General features: G+C 36.7%; 1 protein-coding gene across 1 annotated transcript in view; it reads right to left on the reverse strand.

Moving 5' to 3' along the window:
* The window catches only part of ATM (ATM serine/threonine kinase), a gene marked incomplete at both ends in the record, with an annotated part of 138,217 nt that overhangs the window by 45,021 nt on the left and 74,881 nt on the right, over positions 1-18,315 (reverse strand). Inside the window, 6 exons of the mRNA XM_080715533.1 lie at positions 429-584; positions 5,389-5,476; positions 9,984-10,161; positions 10,637-10,813; positions 12,039-12,180; positions 15,066-15,237. Coding sequence (XP_080571659.1) covers positions 429-584; positions 5,389-5,476; positions 9,984-10,161; positions 10,637-10,813; positions 12,039-12,180; positions 15,066-15,237 — 913 coding nt within the window. The remainder of the gene's footprint in view (positions 1-428; positions 585-5,388; positions 5,477-9,983; positions 10,162-10,636; positions 10,814-12,038; positions 12,181-15,065; positions 15,238-18,315) is intronic.

Genomic DNA, 18,315 nt, shown 5'->3' on the forward strand with positions numbered 1-18,315 from the left:
AATGTATCTCTTGGAAGGAGCCCAGGAGAATGGAAGAGGACAGCACTGAATAACAGAATGCTGTTGACAGTCTATTTTGCTTTGTAACCTGTATGTATAGATACCACATATTAGTATATTATGTTAAAAATGTTAGTTTGGGAAAGAAAAATCTGAAAACTTGGAGGGTATTATATGAGTGAGTATGAGTTTTTAAGTCTAAGGCTGCAAATATTGACAACAAATATCTCTGTTAGACACTGCCTTAGGTATTAGGAATATTAGGATATATTATTTCTTTCAAAAATTTTATTATTGTTTGAAATAGAAATTTCTGCCTAAAATATCTTTTAAATAGGCAAACAGAGCAAAATAATCTTTGCTACATACCTTTACTGAAGTGATGTCAACACCAAAATTTAAAAACCAAAAAATGTAAATTCTATTACCTTTTCTCTTGATCATCCATGCTTCTCTTATCTGCATAGATTTCTGCATAGAGCAATGCTGTAAAGTGAGCAGCACAAGACTGAGCTACCTTGGCAACCTCCAGATAATTCAAATCCAACCAGAAAGCATCATCAAAAACTGTTCCTGAAGAAGGTCTAAAGAAAAATTAAACATGATGTTATTCCTTTTATTTATTTATTGGTACTGGGGATTGAACCGAGGGCTCTTCTACTTTTGAATTATACCCCCAGCCTTTATTTATTTATTTATTTAATGAATTTTTATTTATTTATTTATTTATAATGAATTTTTATTTATTACTAATTTAATGAATTTATGTGGGGCACAGGAGAGAACCCAGAAGCATTCTACCTCTGAGCTGCACCCCCAGCCCTATTTTTATTATTTTTTATTTTGAAACAGGGTCTCACTAAATTGCTGAGGCTGGCTGAGAATCTGAGATCCTCTAATCTCAGCCTCCCAAGTACTGGGATTACAAGTGTGCGCCACTATACCTGGCTTCTTTTTTCTTTTTAAACAGGGTCCTGACTCAGTCTCCCGAGTACTGGGATCACAGGCACCATCACACCCAGCTTCATTTCATCTTTTTTGTTACACACACACACACACACACACACACACTGATATAGAATACACTGAAGCAATTGCTAAACAGATAATTCCATTCAAATAATTGAAAATTTCCTTAATATATACTTATAAACATTATAAGATAACATGGCAGAAAAGTCTAGTTTCTCAATCTTTCTGGATCACAAACCCCTTAGAGAGCCGGGCGTGGTGGTGCACGCTTTGCAGTCCCTGTGCTTAGGAGGCGGAGACAGGAGGATTGTGCAGTTTCGAAGCCAGCTGCACTGGCTTAAGACACCCTGTTTTCAAATAAAAAAGTATAAAATAGGCCTGGGAGCGTAGCCCGGAGGTAGAAGGGTTTCCAGGAACCTGAGTACCACCAAAAACAAAAACCAAGAAACAAAAAACCTTAGAAATCTGGGCTTCATTCCTGCCCTCCATCAAGAAACCCATGTACCATCAGCTAAGAATAGGTTGCACAGAGTAGCTGGTAACACACAAGCACAAGTATCTGTATTATACTTTAATACAGATAATTTAATGAAAATATTCTTTCTTCTAAGACATAATTTCACATCTTTCCTACAGCGGTCATTTTCTCTTTACTTTACTGCCTAGACTTAATTATTTAATAAAAACCTTCCACTGTGGTAATAGCAGATAAGAACTGAAGGCACTATAGACAGTTTCTTTTTCAGTACTAACACTATACAGATATAACCAAGTAGAGGTTAAGAGCACTGGTTTTGGAGTAGGATACAACTATATACAAAGCAAGCTAGATCACCAACTACTAAGCTGTATGATCTTCAGCAACTTAACTTCTTCAGCCTCAATTTCCTATTTTGCTCATTTGTAAATCCTGGAACAACACATACACGAGACAGCAGCTACAGTGATTAAATAGCACTTGTAAAACAGGTGAATAAAATTTATATATAAGCTTGCTTTCTTTCTCTTACAACTGTAAGCCCTCAGTTGTAGCTATTATTTCTGAGAAACTTCAAGTTCAGAGCAGTGAAATAACTTGCCCATGGAAAGGAAGCTAACGTTGAATGTCAGGCATATTCCACACCTTCTCTATTTTATTTTTTAAAATTTTTTATAATTTTTTATTTGTGCAATGTAGTCATACATCTCAATGGGAAAAAAAAAAAACCTTGTGGAGATATACATGCACACATCACCCAATTAGCCCCTACCCAGTTTCTAACCCCTTCCCTCCCCCTCCTTCCTACCCATGCTTGGCTTCCTGATCGACTTTGATGTGTTTAAGTACATCATGTGCTTTAAAGAGTTTCCCTTATCCGCCCTCTTATCCCCTCAGATATATCACCTTCATTGCTCTTCTACAGGGTCCCTTCTTCATCTAGAGTTCCTCCTGTTACCCATTTCTCCCTAATATTTTGCACATTAAGAAAAGCATCTGATTTCTTATTTTTTTGTGTGACATTTCACTGTAAATGCCATAATTTTGTTCTCCTTTATAGCTGGGCAAAATTCCATTGTGTACATAGCCCATAGTTTTGCAATCCACTCATTCGTTGAAGGACAGCTTGGTTGATTCCACAGTTTGGCAATGATGAACTGCAGCTATAAACATGATTGGTTGTTCATGCATTAGTTGGTATTTGGGTTTTCATTCTTTTTGGTAGATACCCAGAGGTGGTATTGCTGGATCATACGGTAAGTTTGTTTTCCTTCTTCTGAGGATCTTCTATACTGTTCTCCAAAGTGGTTGCACCAACTTGCAATCTCACCAACAATGTATTAGAGCTCTGGTTACTGTCATTGTGGGCACGACGTTTACAGAGGTTCCTACTTTCCTCCATATATATGTCTATATCTATCTATCTATCTATCTATCTATCTATCTATCTATCTATCTATCTTAGTAGGAGAAAACAGCACATGTCATTTGCAAAAGCAAACCTTGATCCTCCTGTCTCAGCCTCCCAAAAGCTAAGATTACAAGCCTGCACCACCACGTCTGGCTCCCTACCCCTAAATTTCATTCTTTATAATTATAAGAATTTCATTCTTTATTTTGAAACAGGATCTCACTAAGTTTTGGAGGTCCTCACAAGCTGCTGAGGCTGGCCTTGAACCTGCGATCTTCCTGTGTCAGCCTCTGAAGTACTGGGATTACAAGTATGTGCCACCACACCCTCTCTTTTCATGGACTTTCTCAGAAGGGGATTTGGTACAAAACACTAGGTCAGCAACTTTCTTATCAGAAACAAAGACACTAAAAGGTGAAACAACCACCAAAAAACCCACTTTTTTCTATCAGTATAGTGGAGTATTATGGATACAAAGTAACTCCTTTTTAAGACATAAATGCATTTTGGCTAAATAATGTTCTATTATTCTCCTAACTCTTCCTCTTACGCTATCAGCCATCACTACTACCACATACCATTCACACATGTGACAAATTTCTGTGTTCAAATTACAAATACTCCTTGACCTAGGATGAGGTTATACTCCGATAAACCCATTCTATGCTAGAAATATTATTAAGCAAAAAATGCACTTGTATGCCTAATACACTAAATATCATTGCTTAGCAACACAGCACACTGCAGAGTCTCAGTGCATCTGTCTCCCTTGTGACTGCATGACTACCTAGCATGTACAGCTCACTGCTGCTGCCCAGCATCTGAAGAGAAACCAGGCTGCATTATCACCAGCCTGGAAGAAGGTCAAAATTCAAAGTAACTCCACAACTTAGCAAGAACCTGTTTTAAATAAAAGATAAAGGCCGTGCATGGTGGTGCATGCTTATAATCCCAGCATTTGGGAGGTAGAGACCGAAGGATTGTGGTTCAAGGCCCTACCTCAGCTAATTAAGGCCCTTTGCAACTCAGTGAGACCCTGTTTCAAAAATAGAAAAAGACTAGCCGGGCGTGGTAGCACATACATTTAATCCCAGCATTAGGAGGCTGAGACAGGAGGATCACACAGGTTCGAAGCCAGCCTTCAGCTACTTATTGAGGCTCTCAGCAATTTAGACTGTTTCCAAATAAAATATAAATTAGTCTGGGAGTATAGCCCAGAGGTAGAAAATCCCATGGGTTCCACCCCAAGTACCCACCATCAAAATAATAATAATAAAAATAAATAAAGGCTAAAAAATAGGGCTGAGGGTGTAGCTCAGAGGTAGAATGCCCCTGGTTTCTAGCCCCAATACCACAAAAACAAACAAAAAATCAAAGTATGGCTTCTCCTGAATTCCAGTACTTTTCCACATTATAAAGTTGAAAAATCATAAGTTGAACTTTAGCTATTAAGGAAAGACAGGAGCCTGGTGTGGTGGTACACACTTGTAATCTCAGTACTTGGGAGGCTGAGACAGGAGGATCACAAGTTGGAAGATAGTCTCAGCAAATAGAGACTCCCATTAATCTAGCAAGACTGTTTCAAAATAAAAATAATCAGGCTGGGGGTATAGCTTAGAGGTAGAATGCCCCCGAGTTCAATCCCCAGTGCCACACACACACAACACATATAAACAAAAATTAAAGACAGTCCACACAGACCTACTGCACTATTCTTCAGTGTTCTGTTCAACAGTAGCAGTACAGATCATTTAGACCACCATTTTAGCAATTCCTACACTCTGGTAACAATCTCATGAATAAAAACAGTAATAAAGATACTATACAGAAAAGTAATTTAACCAAATCAGAAAATAGACATTGTCATATCACAATTACTATAGATTTTGATGACTATGGCATACAGTAGAGAAATATAATACAGATAAGTTAAAGAGACAGTTCTACAACTCTAGTTTCATCTAAGAACTAAAAGCAAAGATAAAAGTTAAAAGAAAAGCCACCAACAATGCCGGCCATGATGGCATTCATATGTGACCCAGCTACTCAGGAAACTGAGGCAGGAGGATTGCAAATTAGAAGCCAGCCTGGACAAATTGGCAAAATTCTGTCTAAAAATAGAAAAGACTGGAGATGTAGTTCAGTGATAGAATGCCACTGGATTCAATCCCCAAACTGCAACTGAAGAAAAAAAAAAGGGCAACTCAACTAAAAATAACCTGGGAAAAAAAAATCCCTTGATCCTTTCCCATAATTTTGTAGATGAATAAAGTTCCCGAAGGCTGCAGGATTTAGCAAATATAACACTATTACTGGTACAGCTAGGACTAGAATTGAGAAAACATCACATTGATTTACCCAAAGTCCCATACTGAATATGGATTACAAGGAAACCAAACCATCACACCAATTAAATATAGCACTGTAGCAGCTTCACCTAAAAAAGCAGATTAAAATTTACCTATCAGTAACAAGTTAAGACTTCCAAATCCCCCAAACTCAAGAACTGACATATTCATTACATTACCTCTTTTGTCTTCTCAGGTAGTCTACAACAGCAAGCATTGTTCTTTGTGATTTTTTATCTAAGCAGCATCGCAATAAGTGTTCTGACTCTGACAAACAAACAAAATATCTTTTCTTAGTCATAGAAAAATTTGCTGAGGCACTTTTCTTCTTGTCTATGTGTCTGTCTCCCTCTATACTCTAAGACTCTGGTGGGCAGTACCTAATGCAGAATTGTATCTTAATAAATAAATATAATTTAATGGCATTCCTTTTCTTTTTAAGAAAACTAAGCTTAATTGAGCAGATTTTATATTGTCACATATATCAGTTTTGAAGGATTACTAATTCAACAATTCAATAAAATCTAGGATCTTTTTTTTTTTTTTTTTTTTTTGGTGGTACTGGGGTTCCTGGAAGCCCTTCTACCTCCAGGCTACACTCCCAGACCTATTTTTACATTTTTTATTTGGAAACAGGGTCTCCTAAGCCAGCGCGCTCGGCTGGCTTCAAACCTGCGCGATCCTGTCTCTGTCTCCCAAGCGCAGGGATTACAAGCGTGCGCCACCACGCCTGGCTAGGATCTTTTAAGTGCTTGATGTTCGGTCAACAATGTCCAACAAAAGAGACTATTTTAACCACGCTGAATTCACTGATCAGGCTGGACTCTCAACAGTGTGAGGAGTGGCACGAGAAGGTAGAGTGTACAGGAGGGAGCCTCATAGACAAGGAAAGTTTCACAGAAAATGGAAATCTGAAACAAAGTAATGGTTAGGTAGGAGAAAAGGAAGGGACCATCTACCAGAGAACATTAACAGTATCTGATAAGGCTGAAAGCAGCAAAGAACTTGGGAGAATTTAATGAAACACTTTAGAACTATGCTAAATGAACACAGCTAGAGAGCAGTAAGAATGATGGTGACTGAGGGACATAAGTGCAGCAGTTATTTACAAAGCAGAATTGGCAGAATTTGGTAATTAGATATGTGAGAGAGGTTTCTCAATGGGAAAACTGAGTACAAAGTAAAAGTACACCAGGCAAAAGGGGAAAATATGAGGCTAACATTGTCTTCAGACAGCTGAGTTTCAGATGCACATGGGACATTCAAGTGAAGGCAATGAGATGTACAGACAGCAGAAAAGATGTACCACTTAAATTTTACAAGAGTTCACATCTAATTTCTTTTTCAGTAATAGAATCTTATATGTGATACTTAATTTTTCACTCAACGTAACAAATTTTGGTACTTTATACAGACATAAAACTGGGTAATTTTACCTTTGATTACAATATAAATAAAACAAAGTATGTAATAAAATTCTCTTAGTACTATGTTAAATTATGTAATATTTAAACTTTAAATGCTTACTCATAACTGTGGATCACTTATATCTATATTTTCCCAATTTATGATACAAGATATATTTTAGGTAGTTTGCAAAGTCTACAGAGAACCTTAATTTTAGAATTTTCACTTCAACAACCAAAAGAAAATCCAAATAGGCATATTCTAGATTATTCTGATGAATAATTTATGTTGTAGTAGGGCTACAAGATGGGCACCAGTGTCTATATATTTTATATTTTTTCAAATAGATTTACTTTTTATTTGTAACTGACACACAAAATTATATGTATCTATCTAGGCGTGGTGGCTCATGAATATAATCCTAATACTTGGGAGGCTGAGATAGAAAGACAGCCAGCCTCAGCAACTTAGCAAGGCCCTCAGCAACTCAGTGAGATCCTGTTTGAAAATTAAAACTAAAATAGGTCTGAGGATTTAGCTCAGATATAGAATGCCCCTAGGATCAATCTCCAGTACCATAAAAAAATACTTATGGGGTACCATTTGATATTCTATACATGAATATGGTGTGAATGTTCAAATTAGGAAAGACATCTATCTACTCAAAGGTTTATAATTTATGATAAAAAACACTCAAAACTCTTCTAGCTTTTTATGAAACATAAAGTACTTTATAAGTATCAAGAGTCATCCCTACTGTGTAGAACATAGTACCCATTAACCAACACTTCCTCATTTCTACCTCGTCTCTGAAAACGTGTGTGTGTGTGTGTGTGTGTGTGTGTGTGTGTGTGTGTGTTTTGCTGGGGACTGAACCCAGGGGCTTTGTACCTCCAAGCTATACCCCCAGTCCGATTTTTTATTTATTTTGAAACAGGGTCTCACTAAGTTGTGGAGGGCCTCACTAAGCAGCTGAAGCTGGCTGCAATCCTCCTGTCTCAGCCTCCCAAGTACTGGGATTACAAACATGCATGACCACGCCTAACTCGCTCTGGTAACTTCTCTGAGATTAACTTTTTTAGACTGCACATATAAGTGAGATCATGCAGTTCTCATCTTTCCATTACTGGCTTTTTCAATTAACATAATGACTTCCAATCCCACCCAAACAGAAGACTTGAAATTGGTATTAGGCAATTGAAAAGAACATACATACAGGATAAAACACAGCAAAATAAAGTCTAAATTACATCAGAACCATGAAGGCTGTGGTAGTGAAAGAAGAAAAACAACCAGGAGAAATGAGTAACCACAACATAAGCTGAAGTGATCAGAACCACTGTAAAGCTGGGAGGTGCAATTTAGTTGCTACAAAATATCATATTAAGTCAATATTCTTATTAGAATCATATAGATCCTGAAGTACAATAATGTAAATTTGTGCCTAGTTTTGTTTGCACATAAAATATATTAATAGTATGTATTTAAGATAGTAAGTTAATAGTGGAGATATACAAATTTTGTATATTTAAAAGTTTTAGAGGTCAGGCGTGGTGGGGCACGCTTGTAATCCCCGCGCTTGGGAGGCAGAGACAGGAGGATCAAAGCTGGGCTCGCTGGCTTAAGAGACCCTGTTTCCAAATAAAAGTATAAAATAGGTCTGGGAGTGTAGTCCAAAGGTAGAAGCGTTTCCAAGAACCCCAGTACCACAAACCAAAAACAAAAAAAGTTTTAGGTTAGAAAAACTGACCCATAATGAGCCTTCTTCTTTCTTTCTTTCTTTTTTTTTTTTTTTTGGTGGTACTGGGGGTGGAACCCAGGGGCTTTCTACCTCTGGGCTATACTCCCAGACCTATTTTATATTTTATTTGGAAACAGGGTCTCACTAAGTTACTGAGAGCCTCACTAAGTAGCTGAGGCTGGCTTCGAACCTCTGCGATCCTCCTGTCTCAGTCTCCCAAGCGCAGGGATTACAAGTGTGAGCTACCACGCCTGGCATGAACCTTCGATTATAGATATATCTTTTATGTGTACTCAAAGTGGAATTTTTTAAGCTCTTAGCTTCGGAAATACTCATTTTATATCATGGAATGAAAACAATTTATCCTTAAAACTTGAAAGGATATATCAGAAAATATTAACAGTAGTTATCTTAAATGATTATGAGTAATTAAATTTTTAAAATTTTGTACAATTTTTCTTTAGTTTTTACAATAAATATAATTATGTAATAAAAAGGCTTCTTAAAAAAGTAGTCAGAGCCGGGCGTGGTGGCACATGCTTGTATAATCCCAGCACTTGGGAGGCTAAGACAGGAGGATCACACAGGTTCGAAGCCAGCCTTGGCTACTTAGTGAGGCTCTCAGCAACTTAGTGAGACCCTGTTTCCAAATAAAGTATAAAACAGGTCTCAGCGTATAGCCCAGAGGTAGAAAGTCCCTGGGTTCCACCCCAGTACCACAAAAAAAAAAAAAAAAAAAAAAAAAAAAAAAAAAATCCAGAACTAGGCAAGGTGGCGCACACTTATAATCCCAGCATTCAGGAGGCTGAGACAGGAGGATTGTGGTTCACGGACAGCCTCAGCTACATGGTGAGGCCCATTGCAACTCAGTGACACCCTGTTTTAAAATAAAAGAATAAAAAACAGAGCTGGGGGTGTAGTTCAGAGGTAGAATGCCTCTGAGTTCCATCCCCAGTACCAAAAAAAAAAAAAAAAAAAAAAAAGCCAAGCTCTCAAAATATAAAAATTCCATGGTATCTCTATAATACCTAAATATAGTTGATCAAGTTTGTTAAGTTATATGCTTTTTCTATTGCTAGAATGGGAAGTGTCTTGCTCCCATCTATATTGCCCATGCCAAGCACGGTGGCTTACATATTGAGTATTGAAATCGTTACCCCATTTATTTTAATATACAACATTTACTGAGAATATACATTATGAATTATCCTAGATGCTTTACAAACATGATTTTACTGAAAATTTGCAGAACTTTTATCTCCATTCTCTACATGAACAATACAAATTTAGAGTTATAAGCCGGGCGTGGTGGCGCACGCTTGTAATCCCCGCGCTTGGGGGGCTGAGACAGGAGGATTGTGCAGGTTCGAAGCCAGCCTCTGCTGGCTTAAGAGACCCTCTTTCCAAATAAAATGTAAAATAGGTCTGGGAGTGTAGCCTGGAGGTAGAAGGCCCCTGGGTTCCATTCCCCAGTACCACCAAAAAAAAAAAAAAAAAAAAAAAAAAAAGAAATTTAGAGTTATAGAAATAAGCCTGTAAAGTATTTTGACGGTATTCAAACTCTGAAATCCTTTTTTCCAAAACAGAGAAGTTAATAATATAAACATTAACAATTTATCAGAGCACCTGAATCCAGATTTGCAGGGGTTGTGGATCTACTTGCTTGTGAAAACTGTCTAAAACAGCTGGTGAAAAATCCCTGCACATGTGTAGAAAGAAGATATCTCCATGAATCTTCTGTATCTTCGAGTAAAACATCATGAATCAAGTATGGAAGCACAGTCTGACAAAAGTCAGTTTTCACCTAGAACACACAACACATCCACTCAACAATTTGAATAAAAGTAACACACTAACTGCTAACTGCTGCCCTTCCCCTTTTCTCACTCAAGGAAGCATATCAGAGAAAGTAAATGACATTGATCTTACCAGAAGTTAACAAAGTTAGAGCTGACTTTTGGTTAATACAAGTAATTTAAACATCATTAATTTTTGAACTATCATTAGTAGCAAATTATTCAGGGGACTCCTTAAAATTCATCTAGTATGTTCCTACCCTAACCCTGAAATCTGCATAAAGTTAGGGCTAAACCAAGATGCCCACTTTAATGGATTTATAGCAGCTAAATTTGGGTAACAAGACATGAAGATGAACGGAGACGATGTGCAGAACCACTAACACTCTCCTGACCTGCAGAGGGATTAAGCAAGTACACAGAAGTTAAACAGAATAGGGAAAGCAGAACAAACAAGAATTAAGTTAGACTGATTAATCTTACTTCACACATGGGCTTTAATAACTGAAGAATTTCACTTTTTGTGCCTCCACTGTCCAAAAAAGCACAAGTCAATGTCTTTATCCAAATGTCATGATTTTCACTTTGAGGAATCCACAGATGTGTATCATCTAGGCTTTCTAAGGGGTTTTCTTTGTCAAGTCTGGGTACTTCTAAAAACTGGAATAAAAAAATGTAAATAAGAGATTTAGAAAATAACTACCATTTCCACGTAAAGTGATTATCCAGACACAACTCTGTTCCCAAATAAAACTAAAAACACTTAAAACTTCATCTGGAGACAAGAGTTCTCTATTAAGATTAAGATATATGAGAAGCAGAGTGGGATGGTAAAACACGAATGGTGTAGGCAGCAGGAAACCTGGGTTGTACTGTCAGCTCTGTCACTCACCAGTACCATATTAGACACATCGAAAACTCGCTACCTCACCTGTCTCATGCAAAAAAAACAACCTAAATCTACCACACAAAACTAATTTCAAATAGAGATTTTTTAAAACTGTTAAATCTACAGTGCTTTACAGGTTCTACTCCCACTTCATTAAGTTTATATTATTAGTAATTTTACTAATACCAAAATTACATTGTGTGTGTGGTGTGTGTGTGTGTCTTTCTACCTGTCATTGGGGATGAAACCCAGGGCCTTCTAAGTCCAACCTACATTCCTAGTCCTATTTTATTTTTATTTTGAAAAATGATCTTGCTAGGTTGATGAGAATCACACTACTTGCTGAGGCTGTCCTCAAACCTGAGATCTTCCTGTTGATTTAGCCTTCCAAGTACTGGGATTACAAGCATGCACCACTATGCTAACAATGAGTAATGTGCCCTGAAATTAAAATGGTGGAAATCTAACTGTACATTTCTCAGTTATTTAATGAAAAAAGACTGCTTAGGTTAAGACATGTACAAGAGTTCTGAAATATCTTTCATAGAGTGTTTTTAATGGAACCTTGTAATGACTACTACATGGAAAAATGTAGAAATCGAAGTCATCTCATATTTCACTTAGGAGTTGTGATACATTAACGTACTATGGAAATAAATGCTTGCTTACTGATCACAATAATCTTAAACCATACCCAGGATCAATGGCTTTCAAAAAAAATCAAAGGGCTTCTATTCTTGAGATGAAAAGAAAATGTCATTAAGAATTTCCGTGTGCCCAAATAAATCATCACTTCTCCAGGTTATCTATCTTAGTTTTTCCACACTGACATAAATAACAAATCCCCTGGGTTCAAGAAGTACTGTTGAAATTATTTATAGGAACAGTTAAATGTTAGTATACTGCTATTTTAAGCAAGTTGATATCCATTCATGCCCAAAGCAGATAGAACTATTCTAGATATAGTGGGTGTTCAATAAACATTAATTAAGTGACCTTTTTTCTTGATGTTCTAAAAGGCTGTAGATAGGTCAGCATGGGATCAGTTGTTGTCTTATAAATTTCCCAGAAACGATGTCCAGTCTTTGTGGCCAAAATGTTTTTCAAACAGGTAACCGCAGCAAATCGAACTCTGACACTGAAAAAAACATAATTCACATACTAATCTTTTTTTTTTCTGTGGTACTGGGGATTGAATCCATACGCATTCTCCTTATGAGCTACATCCCCAGCCATATTTTGTTTTATTTTGAAACAAGATCTAAGAAGGGCCTCAAGAGGTTGCTGAGGCTGGCTGCAAATCTGTGAACCTTCTGTCTTAGCCTCCCAAGTACTGGGATTAGAGGCATGTGCCACTGTGCCTGGCTAATTGACTAATCTTGAATATTAAGCAACTGCCACTGAGAAAAGCTTAAAAGCAAAATTTTAAATTTATATTAGGAAGTTATTCATCTATAAAATTCTATGACACCAAAGCCAAAACTTTCATAGAATTTGGAGTATCTCTTCAGTAAACTTGACTTTCTAATTATTACAATAGTAATTCTCCTCATTTGATACAATAATTTTTATAATAAACACAAAGCTGGGCATGGTGACGCACGCTTGTAATCCCCGCGCTTGGGAGGCAGAGACAGAGGATCGCGGAGGTTCGAAGCCAGCCGCGCTGGCTAAAAGACCCTGTTTCCAAATAAAAAAAATATAAAATAGGTCTGGGAGTGTAGCCCAGAGGTCAAAGGGCTTCCAGGAACCCCAGTACTACCAAAAAATAAAAAATAAAAATAAACACAAATAAAAAGGGTTCGAAAGTGAAGTACTTCTCTTTTATAAAAAAAAAAAAAAAAAAAAAAAAACTAAACCTAGGAAAAGGAGGGCTGTAATAAAACAGACAAAAAAATGTCTTTAAGTCTAGGTGTAATGGCACACATCTGTAATCCCAGTACTTGGGAGGCTGAGATAGGAGGATTACAGGTTTGAGGTCAACCTCAGTAACTTAGTGAGATCCTGTTTTAAAATAAAAAGGGCTGGGAGTGTACCTCAAAGGTAGAATGCCCCTAGGTTCAACGGTTCAATCCTCAGACATACACAGACACAGACACTCACACACATACACACAGGCACGTGCGACCGACGATGTAATGATGGTTAATTATATTGAGGCTTAATTCTGTCTAGGTCTTTGGTTTAAAACAAAGAAGGTCTACTGCAATAATTTCATCACTGATCTTCCTGTTTCTACTTTTCTCCCTTGAAGTCAACCTGCCATTTGAAAGCCAGAGTAAAAATGTAAGCTGCATCATGACTCCACTCTACTTAGAACTCCATAGCTGCTTTATATACTTGAAATAAAGTCCAGATTCTAAATCTCATTAGTCCTTTCTAATTTCATCTCCTACCATCTTCCTCGACACCAGGCTTTCATCTGTTCCTCAAATATGCCAAACTTATCTCCACTCTATTGGTCTGGGATGCTTTACCCATAATTATCTTCTACTTGATACCCGATCACTCAGATTAGGCCTTACCTGACCAGCTATTCTGGGATTCCCGTACTCAACATGTTACGTATGTTAAAGAACCTTAAACACATAATGATTTTTTTTCCTCCTATAGAAAGAAAAAATTTGTACCTCTTCCCTGTTATTCTCAAATTTAAATAACACTAACATCTCTGTGAATATATATATTTTTTTATTTTTTACGGTGCTGGGGATTGAACCCAGGCACGTTCTACCTTCAAGCTACACCCCCAGCTCTATGTTTTATTCTTTATTTTTTGAAACAAGTTTTCACTAAGTTGTAGTCTCACTAAGTAGCTGAGGCTGGTGGTGAACCTGCAATCCTCCTATCTCAGTCTCCCAAGTAGTGGGATTACAAGCATGCACCACCATGCCCAGCTTCTGTGAATCTTATTAAGAAAAACCAATATCAGGTTACAAACGAGTCATTCAATACTCACAAATTTTGTGCCAAATATACCTTGAAATGTTTTTTAAATGAGATGGATTAATAAATAGAAATCAGGTGTGGTGGCGTACACCTGTAATCCTAGTTCTTGGGAGGCGGAGACAGGAGGACCACAGGTTTGAGGCCAGCCTCAGCAACTTAGCAAGGCCCTGGTTCAAAATAAAAAATAAAATAAGGCTGGGGGTGTAGCTCAGAGTTAGAAGGCACCTAGGTGTAAGCCTCAGTATCACAAAGAAATAAAAATAAATAAATAAAATAAATGTTCAATAAAAGGATGGGTTGAATCTATATGGTAAGTATATGGGTATTTACTGTAAAATTCTTTCAACTTTGCTGTATGCTTGAATTTTTTATAATAAAATATCGAGAAAGAAACCATGCCAGCCTATTTAATATAAGACAATAAAACAGATATAAGTCCATTAAATAATAATAAAATATGGCAGGTAGATGGAGGAAAGAGGTAGAGAAATAAAATCAAAATACATATGTATATATGTATTTATTTATGTATATATACACACATAACCTCAGAAAGATGTCTGGTTGGAAAATCCTTTGAATTTAACTCCCAAAATGGTGGGGATGAGGTGTTTCAAATATATCAGTCAGTCAATGAATAAATAATGGAGGGGAAACAATCTCCCAATAAGCAAGCACCTTGCAATTTTGTTTTGCACAGGAAATTTGGGGAGTTATGAGTTTTCTGCTCTATGGCTTATCTTACATGGACTAAAAAAAGTTTAACTTGAAGATGGGTGGCACCTGTGATTATGAAATACCACCCTTTAGATTCCATTTTAATTTTTTATGGGTAAACACTTATTTTTCTTGTTTACTTGATGTACTCTTACTAGAATTATATAGAATCCTCATCACTATATCCAATGCCTGGTACAAAGTAGGGTCAATGATTATGTGAGTTAATAAAAACATATGAGATGAGAACTTAAAGAAAAAGCATTAGTTATTGGGAAAGATAGTTGACATGACATATCATTCTTCTTGAATATCAGATTAAGTGTGATCAGATAAAAGAGAGCTGTAAATACTCACCAATCTTCTATCAGGGTATTATTCAGGTAGGTGAGCATTACTAAGGTCCACTGAAGTTCCTTATCTTCAAATAATTCCAGGGCCTTGGTATAAGATATGTCTTTACTATGCTGAATAGCAATAGTAGAGAAATCTATAGGACCAACTTCTCCCAAACAGCTTCCAACAGCCTCTACATAAAGAAATTCCATTTCAGTAAATTCACAGTTAAGAAAGCATGCATAAAAAATAAAATTTCTAATTTCAAAAATACAATGTTGCCGGGTATGGTTGGCACACACTTATAATCCCAGTACTTGGGAGGCTGAGGCAGGTAGATCAAGAGTTCACAGCCAGCCTCAGCCACTTAATAAGGCCCTCTGCAACTCAGTGAGACCGTATTTCAAAATAAAGAAATAAAAGATAGGACTGGGGGTGTAGCTCAGGGGTAGAATGCCTCTGGGTTCCATCCCTGGTAACACACACATACATGTATTATGTATTTACATATATATAATGCTACTTTTTCATGATTCAAGATTTAAGCATGTTTTCAAAGATTATGAGAAAAGTGGCAAAGAATGCTGTATAATTTCCTTTACATATCATCCATGTGGTAATAAATATATTCCCCTATAGAATCATATCTAGGAGACAAATGAATGACAATAGTTATTACAAATGAATGTCTAAACAAGTCCACTGTACCAGAGCAACAATCTTAATCCTGTTAAAATTTTTTTTGAGGTATGGCATGTTAAGTCCATAAATCTTTTTTTTTTTTTTTTTGAGGGTCTGGGGATGGAACCCAGGGGCATTTGATCTCTGAGCTACACTCTCTGCCCTTTTTATTCTTTATTTTGAAACAGGGTCTCACTAAGCTATGGGTGGCCTCACTAAGTAGCTGAGGCTATCTGAGAACTGCAATCCTCCGGTCTCAGCCTCCGGAATGCTGGGATTACAAGCATGTGCCACCACGCCCAGCTAAAGTCCATAAATCTTAAACACACAATTCAGTGAAAATTATTTCAACCATACATGTATTTTCAGGACTCCTTATGCTCTTTCCCACTGATGGTAGTATTTACTAAAATATGTCCATGAATATTTTGAAAGCCCTCCTTTCAAAAGGTAAAGCTCAATTCCACTCCTCATGAGTATGGGCTACATGTAGTCACTTACTCTAACAAAATGAATGTGTGTATGTATTTTCACCTCTTTATATTTTTACTGGTGCATTATAGTCATACATCTTAATGGACATGCACACATCACTCATTTAGCTCTTCCCCAATTCCCACCCAATCCCTCCCCCCTCCTTCTTTTTCATGTTTGGTTTGGTGATTGGCTTTGTTATGTTTGTAAATGTACATCATATACATTAGGGAATTTCTCTCTTTGCCCCCTCCCATCCCCCTGTCAGGTCATCTTATTTGCTCATCTTTGTCTAGATTCCTCTTATGACCCTTTTTCTCCTCTTTGATACTATTTATTTTAAAAAAATTTTATTAGTGCATTGTATTTATACATCATAATGTGGTAGATAATATTTATTTCTTTTAAACATTATTCTAAACAAGACTGTTTTCCTAATTTCCTTTTTAAATTATGCAGTGCTAGCATATACAAACAAAACAAATTTATCTTTCCTTTTTTAAGTCAGAGTCTTGCTATGTTGTCCAGGCTATTCTTTTTCTTTTCTTTTCTTTTTTTTTTTTTTTTTGGTGGTACTGGGGTTCCTGGAAATCCTTCTACCTCCGGGCTACACTCCCAGACACCTATTTTTTATATTTTTATTTGGAAACAGGGTCTCTTAAGATAGTGAGGCTGGCTTTGAACCTGTGCGATCCTCCTGTCTCAGCCTCCCAAGCGTGGGGATTACAAGCATGCGCCACCACACCCGGCATCCAAGCTATACTTGAAGTCTTAGGCTCAAGGATCATCCATCCATTGCCTATAAAGTAACTGAAGGCATGTGCCATCATGCCCAACTACAAACAACAATTTTTTTTAAGCTCTTCCCCAATTCTCACTCCAATCCCTCCCTACAAGAAATTCCCATCATTGGGGCTTTCTACAATTAGGATGATGCCATTTTCCTTTCTAATTTGGATACTTTAAATTTCTTTTTCTTGCTTAACTGCTCTGGCTAGAATTTCCAGTATAATGTTGAATAGCAGTGCTGGAAGTAAGCAATCTTGTTTCACTTCTGATGTAAGGGGAAAGTCTTTCACTGAGTCTGATGTTAGTAATGTATACAAAGCACTATGATTTTATACCACTCAGGAAAGCTACTTAATGCTACTGCAGCATATCAAGTCTGTTCCTAGAAGTACTGTTATAACAAAAAGATAAATTCCCTGGTTAAGGAAACCTTCCAAGGTTCTATTTCTTGACCTGGATGGGAGCTGCTCAGGTGTACTCTGTGAGCAAATTCTTTAAGCTATATAAGTATGATCTATATATTTTCCTGTATGCAAAAATATTTCAATAAAAAAATCTACCAAAAATGTATATAACCATAGATATTAGGCTCTCACTAAGAAATTAAAAACATTATGGAAAAACAGAAGAATCTATAAGCACCACTTATTCTTCTCATTTGTCTTACTGAAGCAATGCTGTCATAACAGCTTCAAGATAACTATAATCATGTGATTTTTCTTATTATCACCAAATCTAAATCTCTATATTGGGGATGATGTTGACTATCTTAGGTAGACTTTCATTCAAATGGTAGTAAGAAAGGATTTAAATGCTTTTTAATACTTGAGTTTAACCTAGACCTCAAATTTTTCATTATTTCCATTATATAAAAATAATGTAAAAAAAAATAATGTGCCAGGCCTGGTGGTACACACCTGTGATCCTAGTACTTTGGAGGCTGAGACAGAAGGATTGCAGGCTAGAGGGATAGCCTCAGCAACCTAGTAAGACCCTGTTTCAAAAACAAAATAAAATTGGGCTGGGAGTGTAGCTCAGAGGTAGAATGCCCTGGGTGCAAACCCCAGTAAAACACACACACACACACACACACACACACACACACACACACACTCGCACATGCACAAAATAAATATATGTATGTATGTTTATATGTATAATTATAGTCAGTTATAAAATATTTCTAAAATACTTCAGAAGTCAATTTACTTATCTTTGCAAATAGGTATTTTAAACCTTTCTAAATATGTATAAGCCATTTTAAAATTGACAGCCACTCAAAAGTATAAATCACTAACTTTTCATTTTATGATTTTTTAAGGAAGAA

The sequence above is a fragment of the Muscardinus avellanarius genome, assembly GCF_963383645.1.
Source record: "Muscardinus avellanarius genome assembly, chromosome: 1".
Lineage (NCBI taxonomy): Eukaryota > Metazoa > Chordata > Mammalia > Rodentia > Gliridae > Muscardinus > Muscardinus avellanarius.